A 15,730-nucleotide genomic window follows, 5' to 3' on the forward strand; every position below is an offset into this window, starting at 1 on the left:
TATAATAAACAATACAATAAAGCTTCAGTTGAGAAAGAGTGGGATTCTATTCTAACTCATACAACTATAACCATATGTGTCTGCCTACAACAGGCATGGTAAACAGCAGCTGCCTCCAGAGTCTGTTACTGAGCATTATAAGCAGCAAATTATATATATATATATGTCTGACCACTAAAATAAGAATAATAGGAGATGATGAAAAGAAAAAGCCACCCCTAGATTCCTTTTTTAAAATAAACCTTCAAATGGTCTCTAAAAGGTTCAAAATGTTTTTTTTTTATTTATACAACACTTACCTGACCTTATTTCATTTCAATTCATTTATTCATATTACTGTAGTACTTTTGAATAAATAGTTTGCTGAAACTTATTGAATTCTTCTTTTGGGGTGTGTGGTAAGAGCCTATCTTTTCTCTTGTACTTGTAGTGTACCAATCCTTTTACAGTGTGTTCTGAAGAAAGTTCCATTGAGTTCAACAGGGGTTACTCCCTGACTGTTCTTAATGCTTGTTTCGTTACCTTTTCAAAAGTAGCTTTCTTACCTTCCTCTTATTAGTAGGACTGACATAAAGGTAGCTGAGCACTGTCTTCAATCCCACTTTGTCATTAAGCTTTTCATAAGTAGTACCATAATCTGTGGACCTGAAATAAAAAGAAAACGTGTTTAGTTACTGTTTAGGACTTTGATCTGTCCTAATTTTGGCTGCAGTATTCACACATGAGGCTGGCTATCTCCCAACCATGGGGTGTGGATTTCATTCTTTGTCAAGAAAGTATTACCACTCACTTATCTTGTAGCTTTAAGTTGGTTCCACACATGCAAATTAGAAAGAAATATGAGCTTAACAGTATTTTAGATAATGCTTAAGAAGTAAGTGACAGGATTCATTTCAATTTACCTTTTGAAACATTAGGTTGGATTGTGTATTAATCATGGAGCTACCAGGTAGACATCTGTTTTTAAAGAAACAGAGGAAGTGATTTTGGTGGATTCTCCTGTTCCCCTACAGCCCAGTGTCCCTTCTGGAATCATTCTCTAGTACAGGAGGCAGCAGGGAGAAGGGAGAATTGGCAAAAAGTGATCAGCCTTCTCTTTTTTCCTTCCATGGACACATCTGCCAGACCTTGCACCCTTCTGCAGATGGAAAGAGACCTTATGTTCATCATGTAGACCACTTGGCAGGCCATTGTGGAGACACAAAGTGCAAGACACTTTATAGGGCAAAAATTGCTTGGATCCACTCCAAACTGTAGTTGATACAGCTCCAGATGTAATTTTGCCTCCTGCTTGTGCCAAGTTAATTGATACATTTCAGTTTCTGCAGACAGGATCCTTGGAGAAGGGAGAATAACCACATGCACACTGGACCTTTGCCCTTCCTGGCTTATAAAAGCAGCTAGAGGGTGACTGGCTTATTGGTTAACAGGAACAGTGAATGTGCCACTGCAACAAGACAGAGTTCCATCCTGACTTTTAAAAAAACAACTGCAGTGAGGCCCCTACTTTAAAAAAAGGGTTAGGGTTAGGGTTAGAGTAAATGAAATGCTAGCAGAAGGGAAAGTCTGGAACCAACTCATTATGTTATGGATTGTTTTCAGACTCAGAACATGCAGACTGCAAAGACCATTGCTCTGACTTTGTACTGTATTTTTATTTTTATAAACTTTTATCTTAAGCTGGACCAAGCATGGTATCATGGTTTGGTATTCAGCTAGGTCACTGAGAGTCTCAACCATAGAGACAATTGGGTCACCTTGAACATGTCACATTCTCTCAACCTAAGAGGAAAGCAATGATAAACCTCCTCTGAATAAATCTTGCCAGGAAAACCTGTGATATTTACTGTCACAGCAAACAACAAAAAACCAACTGCTACTACTATTACTAATTTAGCTGACTCCAAGTGCAATTAAACATTCCCTTCAGATTGTTCACCCCAAAAATCTTGACACAGACTCATACATTATCCGTGGTTGTAATCTTAGTGAAGAAAGCACTTTTCCTTCCTTCCCCTAACATCTCAAAGGGATTCCCTATAGGGGCAGTATCTATAGGTGGTTGTCATGATTTGTAGGCCTCTTCCTGTCAGAAAAGTGAAATCTGGTTTGTAAAATAACAACAAAGCCCAAGTATTAATGTAGCAATAGCATGTACACTTCTATACCACTTATCAGTGAACTCAGCACTCTCTAACCGGTTTACAATCTGTAAGGTAATTGACCACAACAAGCTGGGTACTAATTTTACTAACCTACGAAAAGATGGAAGGCTGGGTCAACCTTGGGATCAAACCCTGGGATCAGTGATGTAGGCGGGTGTGTGTGTGTCTGGACCCCCTTCCGTTAATACAATGAATGGTGCATGCACTTGTGGCATGTGCACACCGCCATGCCGCCACACCCAAGCCCCCCCCCCCCCCCAAAATCCTGGCTATGACCCTGCTGGGATCTAACTCACAACCATGTGGCTGCAGTACTGGCATTTAACCACTATCCCACCAGGGCTCCCTGGTTATTAACTGGACTTAAAACTTGAGTTTTGTTATTGTTGTTTTTAGAGACAGAAAAACTGCTGCCAGAAGTATCAGGAAAGTAATTTTTACTTCCTTGCCTTACTGTATGGTATCTGGTTCTAATGGATTTAACTTTCCATATGGTGCTCAAGGATAATATGCATTCATATGGTTATATACTACCCTTGGCTTTAAGCAACATCCTTCCTCCTTCCTTGTACCCCAATGACCATTGTTAAAACTGAACTTGTCACTTTATCTCCACACCCATGGGGTTTTGCCTTCCTTTGGACATTCTCACACAGAATGCTATATAGGTCTGTCCCTGGAATTTCCACTCTAACCCATGCATCTGAGGAAGTAGGTTCAAAGCTATGAAAGCTCATGCTACCAACTACTCTCTTTCAGTTAGTCTCACAGGTGATACAAGATCCCTTTGCACAGTAATAATTTGTGTGTATGATAATACAACAGCAATCCCCCATCAACTCACGAAGTCTCTTACACACTATTGTGTCACTTACATTTACACTTAAGATAATACAGTTATACTAAGTAAGGACTAGCACTTACAGCAAGTATAGGAGATGGGAAAATCATTATAAATGGAAGGGACAGTATAGGCAAGGAACAGTGTAGGCAAATCATCAGGGCTGAAAATGAAATTCAAAATGGTAGAAAATGATTTCATCCCTGGTGACTAGCCAAACTGACATCTTCAGTTATTAAGATTAAAGTAGCTACCTCTGTGCCATTATTTCAATAACAAGAGAGTTATTGATCCTTATGCCAGCAAATATATGTATGTATTTTATATCCTGCCTTTTCTCTAGAACTAGTATGCAAGGTTAAAAGAAATAAAGATTAAAAACAAGTACTTATAGAAACATACAAAACATTAAAATTGTTAAAATTCAATTAAAGTAACTGTAAAATTAAGACATTAGTGAACTAAAAACAATGTAAAACCAATTAAAGAAAGAGAAATAAAAACAGCACAGGTCACAAATCTATTAAAACAGCCAGTTAGTCACTGAATGCCTGCTGCAATAAAAGAAAGTCTTTGCCTCCCAGCAGAAGAGACCACAGAAAAGGGCCAACATTACTTCCCTTGGAAGAGAGTTTCTGAGACTGAAAGATGCAACAGATGATCTGGAGGTGGTGTTTACTGTTTGCCACTAGCAGGAAGTTCAGATTCTGTCTCCAATAGCTTTCTCCTTTTTCACGGTTTATCTCTTGTGAACACAACAAAAAAATGCTCTTTGAAAAAATTAGAACTCCTATTGGTAGTTAGATCCACACATAAAGGATGACCTTGTCCCCAATATTATGTATTAAGTACACAGTGATATAGACTCGAGTCAATTGACTCAGACTCAAGCTGCTTCAATTACTCGAATTGCACTCAACTCAGAAATAGTTGAGACACTGACTCAACGCTATTTGACTTGCAACTTGTATATTTTTAGCAACTGAATGGCTGGGCTAACTTCAGCTAACTTGCTGACCTAACAGCAAATATGTTAGGTGATGGGTTTTAGGCGATTTAGATCTACTCAGCAGCCTGTCCTTACTGCACATAGGAGGAGATTTCTAAAGCTTTTGAAAAGTTTTAGAAGGATCCTTCTGCTTCAAATACCACCTCCTTTTTCTGTTAAAGTTGGCTCCCAGACTTGAGACTCAACTTGAGATTTGAATTGAAAGTATGTTGAAAGGACCTGAGACACAATTTGAGCCTGGAAGATAGAGACTTGAGACAGTACTTGAGACTTGAGCTAAACAACTGGAATACATCATTGTCAGCATGGCAGAAAACAAGAAAAATTCTTAAGTTCCCCAGAACTTCCAAGATTGCAAAGGTATTTTCTGTAGACACTGGCATTCCAGAAATGCTCGGTAACCATGAGAATTATGGCACAGTTCATACATTGGCCATAATCCTGCACCAGGAGAAAGCTATGAGGTGTGGCTATGATAGTTTCTCATCCAATTCCCCACACACCAAAACCTACCTTTTCTCAGCTTCATATCCCCAAAGCTGACAATTTCCTGGCTGGTGGAGAGCAACAAGAATTTGCAGGGACCTCCAGGTATTCTCCAGAGATGATGCCATTGCTCTTCCAATAGGAAAAAAAAATATTTGTCTCCACACTCCACAGACCAAGAAATGGCTGGGTGTGGGTGTCTGCCTGTGGCAGCCCCACACCTGGTATCACCCATTGTGGCAGGTGGGGCTTCCAGGGGTAGTGTGCTCAGTCTCTTTTGGGGCTGCTCCATCCTTATCCTCAGAAGGAGGAGGACAGGACAGCATAGCAGGTGCACTTGGCCTCCATCAGTCCACCCCATCCTTCTCCTCAGGAAGAGGAGGTTGGGACAGCATCCATTGGTCCCACATCTTTCTCCTCAGGAAGAGAAGGATGTCACAGGGCAGCACACTCAGTTTCCACTGGGCCACCCTGTCCTTCTCCTCAAGAAAAGAAGGATGAGGTGTCACCCGGTGCTGGTGGCCGCGGGTAAGAAAGGTGGGTTTTCAGGGAACTGTGGTCATTGTGCAGTCAATAGTACATTTAAAGTGATTGTGATTGTGTGAGAAAGATTCTGCATATGTGATTGGGAGTTGGCATGATATTATCACACCTTTTCTCCACAGAACTCACAGTGGCATGTTTGAGTCTTCTCCCCAATTAATTCTTACAACCGTTCATTCTGAGGAGTAGATTAGGCTGAGAACATGTGAGTGTCCCAAAGCCATCCAGACTCAATGCAGACTTTAACCTCTGCATTTAATTCTATTTTAATGTTCAATTTTTATATGTTTTTAACTGTTTTGTTCTTTTAAACTGTACGCCACCTTCAGTCCCAATTCTGGGGGAAGGTGAGATACAAATAAACCACCACTACCACCACCATCATCATAATGATCTGTGCATGAAATTTAAGATCATATCATAATATCATACCAGTATAATCTCCAAATGTTTCTTGTTCCTTCTACCAGTTCCTAGTTGACTCCATATTTCTTTCACCAGTCTTCCTTTATTGTATCAAACTGAGTATTTATGCTAAATACCTGCTGCATTAGAAGCACATAATTTAGATAAGTATTGCTTGTTCAGGAAAACTGAAAAGTTATACTCACCTATTTGGAGACAGATTACAAGGTCAATTGATTGTGGAATCCATAAGATGGGAGGTGTAAATCAATACCACTGACCACCTTCTTATCCTTTGCCAACTGGCTTTTAATCTTGAAATGGGCCAAGACAACTTGAGAAACCACCAATTTAAGAGCACTTGGTCAGGATCCAAATTCAGTACCCATCTATCTTTGTATGGAGAGAAGGCTTATTGCTGACAAGTGACCTCTTCCTAAAGAATACTTTGGAATTAAGAGTTCCCTCGTGTACAAAGCTGAATGCTAGTAATGTGGGAGCAATTAAATCCACAGCAGGAGACATGCTGTAGTTACAGATTCATAGGGTCAGGCAGCACTTAATGGATGAATATGCCTAAATGCTTTGTAATGGAAATAGTATGAGTACTAACACAGCTCTTCGACCTAACCCCTCTAGTAGGGCTAATGTTCTGAAAAAAACAGATTCATTTTATCCAAGAGAAAGGATATATGGAATCATTTGATGAAGTGGGGTGGGCAGAGACAATAGGAGTGATCTTTAAATATATTGAAGTACAATATTAAAGGGCTCACTTTCTGTTCTCTTTTTGCTAACAGATAAAAGATTTTTTTATTTGAACAGGCATATGGTAAGTGGCCATTCAGAATGGTTTTTAATGGGGAGTGTGTGCACTGCATTTTTATTTTTATTGACATGTTTTAAATGTTTTTTTTAAATTTTAAGTATTGGTTCTTTAATGTGGCAGTTGATTTAATTTTTCAACCCTCTTATAATAAGATTTTCATTTATGTATCTTTCTTTAATTCATGTTGTGATCAACCTTGGCTCCCATTTGGGAGAAAGAAAGGATATACATTAAACAAATAAGAAATATTTAACATTGGCGGGTTACAAACCGCCTCTTACAACGCTCTCCGTGCATGCTAGGGTTAGGAAGGGGCGTGTTAGGGTTAGGAAGAGTTGCCCCTTCCTAACCGGCCCCGGTCCCAACACGCGCGGAGCACGTCGTAAATGGCGGCGGCCATCCACATGGGCGCCACCATTTTGATGTCTTGGACGCATAGTGTCCAGAAGTGTCGCGGCGGAAGTGACACCGCGAGGGTGCGATTCGCCCCTCACGGCGCCACTTCCGCGTTTTGAAAAGGAGTGCCATTTCGGTGCTCCTTTTTCGCTGTGCCGGGAAGCCTCGTGGTCTGGCCACTGGGGCTTCCCTCCGCAGCGAATGGTGGTGGCGGGAGAACAGTCGCTTGAGGGTGGTCTGTAACCCGCCAATATTTAAGTATTGTGCCAGTTTTGTTTATGTGTTTTTGGAAATCCTCAGATCAATGTGCAACGGATACACAATGAACTCTGGAGTGAATGTGTGCAAAATTCAGAGTTCCGGAAAAAACAACACGTGTGACACCATGACACTGCTGGATCTCACAGATACCAGCACAATGGGTCTTTAAAAACCTAACCACTTGACACCAATTATATGTGACAGCCTTCCCCCTAATGTCACTAATTTATATGTCTTTATTAATAATAGTTCTTATTATTCTTGGTAGCGTGTTTGTTATTAAGTGTAAATTACTTGATGCAAATCCTTGTTAAATGTGAAGAAAAAAGCTTTATTTACATTCACAAGTTATTACTAAATCTTTCATAGTGGATGGTTCTCAAGCTTGTGTTACAGTATACGAATTACTTCAGTTGTTACAAATTTACTGCTTTCCCTCACTGATTATATGTACATCCATCCCTTCACTGATTTGGTTCACATAGAACCTACACTCAGCTTCCTTAGCTGTTAACTTCACAGGCTACTTTTTACATTCTCAGTACACACAGCTCAGTTCTCTTTTTATATCCGCCCCTCAGGCAGCTTCTAATATTGGCCCACAGTCTTTCTGGCTGTAAATCCCTCAGGATCCTGACACATTGTCATTAACTCTGGACTACCTTTGTCCATCTATAATTCTTTCTCCCCTTTATAAGAATCTCTCTCCTACTAGGGCCAAAGTCTTATCTACCTCTGCAAGTTAAAACTCAACAGCATCCTTAACTCTTAATCAGAATCATGAAACAATGCTTCAATATCAGTGGCTGCTCCTCCTTTTATACTCGCTCCTGGGAGCAACCACCATCTTTTCCCAGCCTAATTTCTATTGGCTGCTCTGCCTGTGTTTCTTCACAACGTGATACATCCATCTCTAATTGAACAAACCCAAGAGTGCTTGATTTTAGTAGGTAAATAGATTATATTGTTACTCCTGCTATTCAGCAGGAGTGAGCAGGGTGCAACCATCTCAGGAATAGGGAGAGGAGGTACTTGCAGGAATGTCTGCTTCCTTTGTCAAAAAAGGCAGTTGGATTTGGGTATGAACAACCTTCATTGGTTGAGTGGAGATTGGTTATTCCCGCTTACACAATAAAAGGTCTTAGGCCTGCCTTATGTAAAAAAAAAAAAGGATCAACAATGGATTACTTTTATGGCTGAACCACTTGTCTAACTGGTCATCAGTTCTGAGACTTCAGTTGTTCCCAGCCTGCTAATGCCTCATCCCTTTCATCAAGCCAATCTCCCTCCAGTCATCTTCTCCCTGTCATTTTTACAGAGCCCATTCAGAGCTTCATCTAACACAAAGCACCTTAGCTGGGAAAAAATAAACTTGTCAGACATTTTTCAGACACTGAAATCAATAAAGAACCCAAAACTTGAGAAGTCAATCTGTCTCTGGCCAATCCCCAAACAGGCAGCCTGAGGTCTGTCACTGTAATAATGGAATGACAGGTTAAAGGAAATGATCATTTCTTGGTTATTAGGAAATTCAAAGCAGGAACTGGCACTATATACTCATGACTAGCCCTACAGGGAGCCAAAGTGAAGTGATCAATGCAAGTAACAACTGGTGGGGATGCCATAGTATGTCCTTCCCCACACTGTGAAGCTTTGTTTGGGCAGTGAAGGCATTCAGATAGTACAGGGGTGGGAATGTGGCCCTCCAGGAGCATTTAAAAACTATTTTTAAAATAATTTTGTCCTCAGATGTACTCTAGGGAAGGCATTTTCACCATATTTGGGGTGGGTCTTGGGCCATTTCAGGCCCAGGAAAGACCTAATTAAAAATCAAAAGTAAACCAGAAATGACTTCGTATCACTTTCCATTTTTCAAAAAGGTATTTCTTGGACTAACATGGTCCAAGGGAGTATAAAAACGTGTCTAAAATGCCCTGTACAGTCCCTGCATGGTATCGGGGTACATTTGTGGGCAAAAAAATAAAATGTACTTTTTGCAGTGGTGGAGTTACAAGGTTTCAAGGGGATTCTGCCCCCAAGCACCCCACATTCACCCACCCCAACATAATGGGTGAAGTGTGAAATCACTCCATGATGAGTTTTATTAGTAGTATTTTTAATACTAGACAAAACATTTTTTGATCTGTCAGTGGGGACGCACAGAAAAAAATCATATGTGTGATAAATAGCCACAAATAGCATACACATTTGAAATGTGTCCAAAAAATATCTATACAAGCTTCTGTGCCAGGATGGAAGAGAGGCAGAGCTCAACTAGAACTAAGGCAGAATGAGACAAAAGTGGGTCTCTGTGAGTGCATCTGCACTGAAGAAATAATGCAGTTTGATCTTGTTTTAAGTGCCATGGCTCAATGCTATGGAGTTCTGGGATTGGTAGTTTTGTGAGATATTTAGGCTTCCATGTCAGACAGCTCTAGTGCCACAGCAAACTAGATATCCAGGGATTCCACAGAACTGAGCCTTGGCAGTTAAAGTGGCATCAAACTGCATTATTTCTACAGTGCAGATGCAGCCTGAGATTAAACCTCAAAGAATTGCCCATTCTCTAACTGGAATTTAAAATCCAAATCACCATAACTTGGAAAAGTCCATTTTTGAAACACAACTTCTAGAATCCCTAAGCCAACATGGCCAGTGGTCATGCTGCCTAGAAGATTCTAGGAGCTGTATTGCAAACAAAGTAACTTTACAAATCTTTACAAACCAATATAATGTTGGTTCTTTGACCTTTCTGAGATTCTATTCCTGCCATTGCACTCAAGCCTCTGTCCTCTGCTTCCCTCTGTCTCAACCACCAGTGATTTATTTTAGTTTTACACCAGAATGCCTACGGATGTTTTGAGTCTTACACAGACATGCAAAAAAAAAAAAAAAAAAAGCTGTGAAAAGACAGTGCTAACTGCTGAAGGAAACATCAGTGTTACTTTGGTGCATTAGGTTATGACTCTTCTCTTTAAGTTAGCATATTGGTCTTCAATTGATGGGGCAGCTATCAAAACTAGGCTCTTCCTTGGCATAAACTAAAGAAGCTGAAAATTGTTGTTACACCATTAGAATATTTTTTCAAAAAATAACTGTCACAGTGACAGTACAGTTTTCTCAACACAGAAAGTCAAAGATCTCCTTTCAGCTCCTTCCAGTATTCTTCAGAACTAGGGATGAATTATAATATATCCCAGGAAAGGAAGAATGAAGAATTCTTTTCAGTTTATAATTTAATCAATTCACAATGCTTGAAAGAGAACATACATCCTCAAGCAATCTGTGGTCTGTGGTAGTCCACACCTTTCCAAGTACATAATGGATATTTTTGCACTATAAAAGCCTGTTCAATAACGTGCAGATTTCACAAATGTGCATGAAAAATTAAGTACGTTTGGAAATGCAAATAAGCATATGCCCCATTAATGTGTATACATTAAAATTGTGCTTGGATATCCACACCATTTTTGGTAGAAAAAACTAAGAAAATGTGCAATCTGATACTGACATATATGTGGAACTTGGACAGCCCTAGTTAACTTGTTTCACCATTTTTTACATCTCTGCACCCAGGAGGCTATATCCATAATGTAGTTACCCAATGTATGAAAGTGTCTGCAAGCATACTGACAAATACGTAAACATCTTCTTCAAGCAAGGTTAGTGGGTCAGGGTATATCTGCATGTATGTTGACCCTATTCCTACATGCTCCAAATGCACCAGCAAACAAACCACAGGGTACATCAGTGGTAAGGATACTCCATGTGTATTCTTCTTGTGTATTCTTTCAATGTGTAAGTGGGGGGGGGGGGTCTCTGAACTGCCTCAACTAATAGAAGGCAGCATTTAGGAATACCATGCAACTTGTATTCAAAAGAGCAACGGTGGGAATCATGCAGTCCTTTAGCAGTGGTTGGCCTTACATTCCCATCAGCCAGCAGGGCCAATGGTGGGGAAATGTAGGAGTTACACACTAACAATAAGACCATTGTTTTATAACAATGTTATAAAAATTGTACATATAACATTGTATTGTGTGATATTAGACAATATAACAGCCTACCCATAGAAAGGACTGTTAAAAAGACACATAAATGGATCCTAGAGCAAATGAACTCTCCCTAGAAGCCAAAATAATGAAATTGAAATTATTCTAATTTGGGCTGAGTCATGATCTAGCATGATTTGCTGGAAAAAAAATGCTTGGTAAATTGAGAGGCCGTAGGAAAAGAGGAAGGCTACATTACAGATGGACAGACTCAAAGTGGCCATAGCCTTGAGTGTCCGAGACCTGAGGAGGGTGGTTGATGACAGCTTGTCTTGGAAGTCTCTCATCTATGAGGCTGCCATAAATTGAAGCCAACTTGTCAGTAATTAACAGTAGTCCAACAATATTTGAAGCACCTTATGTTTCCAGAACCTAGCACAGATGTTAACACAGTTCACTGAGTTTCACTTGTGAGTAGTGGTGCCCAGGAACCCTTACCATGGCACACTATGGTACTTCTTGTGCTACAATGGCCCATTACAGATGGGCGTAAAGTATGTCCTGGGGACGTACTAGGGTTAGGGAAAGTGAGTGCCTTACGCACGCACCTAACCCTAGTACGTCCCCGGCCGTACAAAATGGTGGCGGCCTATACACATAGGCACTGCCATTACGATGTTATGAATGCGCCGCCTCAAAATGGGGCAACGCAGTCATGACGTCTTTGCGCCGTGCAAGGGCGCATACAGCGCCCTTTCTGCGGTGCTAGAAGGAGCTCCGAAATGGAGCTCCTTCCGCAATTTGCGTTGCTGCCTGGCACAGCCTTTAGACGGCTGCGCCAGCGAAGCAAGGGACAAAGGGGCCGAGCAGCCCCTTTCTCCTCCTCCTCACTGCCGTCGGGTGTCCCGTGGCCTGGAAAGCAGCAGATCAGGGCCTCAGAGGCTGCCGTTGTGGCAGCTGAGGCCCCAATCTGGCAGAGAAAGGAGCGCCTATAGGCCGCCCCAAACGGGTGGTCTGTAACACGCCAATGTCATCTGACTATAGTATGAATACATTTATCTGTGAGTTATATTTGGATGGAATGAATCTTGCCTCGGTGTATGGAATTGCATATTGCCTTTCTCAATGAGCACACTGTGTAACTTTGTGGTAACCAATATGTCTGTGATACTGACATCAGACAGCTGCATTTTAATGTGTAGCAACAATTGATCAATCAATCAGCTCTCTGTAAGATTTAACTGCAGTGCAAGGAGAATAAGAGATTAAGCAAGGAAAGCAATATTATTGCTTCCAAACATCTGTATGTACTGCACAGCTACACAGCATCAAGCAATATGTTTGTGATGATCAGTGTAGCATAGTAAAGCAGTGCCTGTCTTTATAAGTCAACAGTAATGTATGTTGAAGAGGGTTATCCAAAAGAATGATATTTCCCTTATGCTTTATGCATAAAGCGATAATGGAGACAGAGGAAATAAATAATGGTTGGAGAATTTTGCTACAAGTTATTATCTTGCAAAGACAGGGTGCATAATGCTTTCAAGACTCTGTATGCATGAATCCCACTTCATCACATAGACCAATAAAATGTGTTGTTTTTATAATGCTCTTTGTGATTACACCTGGTAGCATTCTGCTGCAGGGGGAAAATAGATGAAACAGGATCTAGGTTTTAATGACACCATCAATAATTGTGCTCACCAACTAATAACTGTGTTACATCCTAGCAAGGGAACTGTAAGGTCTGGAATCTATGCAACATAATATGGCCTCCAGATAGTCCCCAAATAAAAATTGTGTCACATACTCATAAATGCTGCCTGAATTTTCTATCATGGGGAATGAACTGTGGGCTGGGATTCCCCTCTGACCAATACAGCTGAAGAGCAGCTGGTACAGAAGCAAGAACAAAGATGCTGAGAGATGAATGGCTTCTGGAGGCTGTGTAGGCCGCTGGCATGTTTTGGGAGGACAATCCATATTGTGGCTTCTGTTTAATAGAATGTAACATTCAAGCTGTTGTCTTCTCACAACCCTTCCTTAACATCTCCTTTCTTTTATTGTATTTATGACATTTGTACGACATCCTCTAACATAAAATTCTCCTGGCAACTTACAATAAATGAATATAAAAACAATTTAAATACAAAATAAAATGTAAGAGTGTAAAATGAAAAGCATCACTTCTGCAAAAGAAAAAGAGGAAAATGCTCCAAACTCACAGCAACCCCAGAATTAAAGCACAGGTTTTAAAAGCAAGGAGCTCAGATGTCCAGAAAAACATAAAAGGCCTGGAGTGTATAGAACATCTTCACCTGGCACTTCAAAGACCAGAAGGATGGCTCCAGTTGATCCTCCCATAACAGAGAAGCCATTAGTTTCCATTTGCTCTCCCTTATCCTTTCCATAGTTGCATTCAAGCACTACAAAGTAAGCTGACTTTCCTTCACCCCTTCATATCCAACAAAACATATCCTTCAGTAGTAACTCTATAACCAGTGCATTGTTGTTGTGATCTCCGTGTCATTATTGACATTTATTCCACTATTTATACAGTATACCAGACCCTACTGTTATTTATCTCTTTGATGCTGACTCAATTTCATGGCAGGCCAACAAAGTCAAGGTTTATGTTCCCATAAGAAAAGAAGTACCAGAATTGTAGCCTTGCCTGCTGTACTCCAATCAAGACAAGTATATTTTCAGGGCAAAATGAAACAGTCTGAAACAAGCAAAGGTTAAATGATGGTGACCACAACAAACATGTACAATAGCAAAAGGATTATATGGGGAGGGAGCAGATGTCTAGTTTCATTTCTCACCTAAACTAGATGAGAAATGAAGTTTGGCTTAACTTGCAAAATGAATTAATATTGACATAGTGTCTAAAACACACCAAGCACTTAAGTACAATGGAGACTGGGGAAATCCAGTTCTTGCATCAGCAGCTAACAATGTAAATAGTAAAGAAACAAAAATTAGATGAGAGGGAAGGAAACCAGATATACAAAACAAGCTTAGAAATGACTTTTTCAAAGTAACAGTTACAAGGACTAAAAAGTAGTTAAATGCTTAACCTAACATGTACAGGTATACCTACAAATTACAAAAATAGTTTCAAGAAAAGTAGCTCATTAGTTTTTTGTCAGTTTTTCAGGCTATGTGGCCATTTTCTAGAAGAGTTTATTCCTGATGTTTTGCCACCATCTGTGGCTAGCATCTTCATAGAAATAGCTCATTATTTTCCTATTTATGGTGGTGGTGTTGTTATTTGTACCCCACTTTTCCCTTGAAACTGAGAATCAACATGGCTTATACAGTGCAATTAAAAACTTACAAAAATGACAATTAAAATGAAATTAAACTATTACACTATTAAAACAGATCATTTGTTTAAAAAATAAAACCACTTGAAAACCATACACTTTAAAACAATACAATCCACCCATCCACCCACCCTGGACATTCTTTAAAAACATTCTGTTTTAAATGCCTATCTGAACAGGAAGCTCTTAGCCTGCCAGTGGAAGGACAACAAAGACATAACCATTCTGGTCTCCTTAGGAAGGGAGTCCTACAGTCTAGGGGCAGACACCAAGTTTCCCCATCAGCCATGCTTGTGATGGTGGTGGGACTGAGAGAAGGGCCTCTTCAAGGATTGCAGAGCCCAAGAACTGGCTCCAGGGTTATGTCCAGTGCAGACAGGGCCAATGTCAGTTTTTCATTTCTCCACATTCAGATTTTGTAAACTTCAAGTTTTTGCTACATTGGATATGCAAAGAAACCAAATTTATTTTCCTCAGATGTACTGGTTATGTTTTATATGCCAGCCACATATGAGCTAAAGACAAAGAGCCTCTCATGGTAGAGACAATAGTAATTCAACACTGAGTGCCATCATGCTGAAGTGGTTTGAGCATTGGACTATGACTGGAGATCAGGATTTCATTCCCCACTGGGTGACCTTGAGAGAGTCACACACTCACAGCCCCAGAAAACTGCATGATAAGTTGGAAACGACATGAAAGCACAGAGCAATAACAACAACAATTCATCACTAAGATGATTGAGTGCATATGGAATCAAATCCAATTAAGCACAAAGGCCACAATCCTATTTGATGAATAAAGCTTTGCTTATGACAGAGTTTCAGGATATGTAGGAACCTCCTTATGTGAATTAAAAAAAAAAATACTTTGCTGGCCTTACAGTCCTGGACCAATTATTCAATTTTAAAAGAAAAGCAGAATTTGATTTCTAAAACCAGTGTCACAGATTTAGTACATTGGAACAGAAAAAGGCTGAGATGAATGGATGTAGAATTAGGTCAGCTGATGCCATCAGTTTCCGTGGCACACTATGCACTGGCAACCTTTGCTTTCCAGAGTTAATTATTCATAATAAAATAGCTGTAATGTGTCAGTGTCATAATGTACATCGGAGGGCAATTCAAATTGACCTCTGTTACAAAATGATGCCACAAAAGTGTGAATTTTGAGCAAGATAATTCTCAGACTCAGAATAATCTTCAAACATTGTTTGAAGACATTCACACAGAAATAATGTTAAAATGAATTGTTGCTTCCTTCAGGAATAAAATTTGCAAATAATTACTTCTCTGTTGAGAGACATAAGAGCCTTATATATTTCATTTTGATTAATCATTTGTGAAATCAACTGTAAAATCACACCCATTCCACAATGAAATACCCAGGTTAGACCGTGAATTTGTTATAGCCACCATATCCACATTATTATTATTATTATTATTATTATTATTATTATTATTATTATTATTAT

General features: G+C 39.9%; 1 protein-coding gene across 1 annotated transcript in view; it reads right to left on the reverse strand.

Annotated features, from left to right (window-relative positions):
* SORCS3 (sortilin related VPS10 domain containing receptor 3) overlaps positions 1-15,730 on the reverse strand; it is a 652,615-nt gene that overhangs the window by 350,562 nt on the left and 286,323 nt on the right. Inside the window, exon 3 of the mRNA XM_042460847.1 lies at positions 546-645. Within this exon, the coding sequence (XP_042316781.1) occupies positions 546-645 (100 nt within the window). The remainder of the gene's footprint in view (positions 1-545; positions 646-15,730) is intronic.

This window comes from Sceloporus undulatus, chromosome 3 (assembly GCF_019175285.1).
Source record: "Sceloporus undulatus isolate JIND9_A2432 ecotype Alabama chromosome 3, SceUnd_v1.1, whole genome shotgun sequence".
Classification (NCBI taxonomy): domain Eukaryota; kingdom Metazoa; phylum Chordata; class Lepidosauria; order Squamata; family Phrynosomatidae; genus Sceloporus; species Sceloporus undulatus.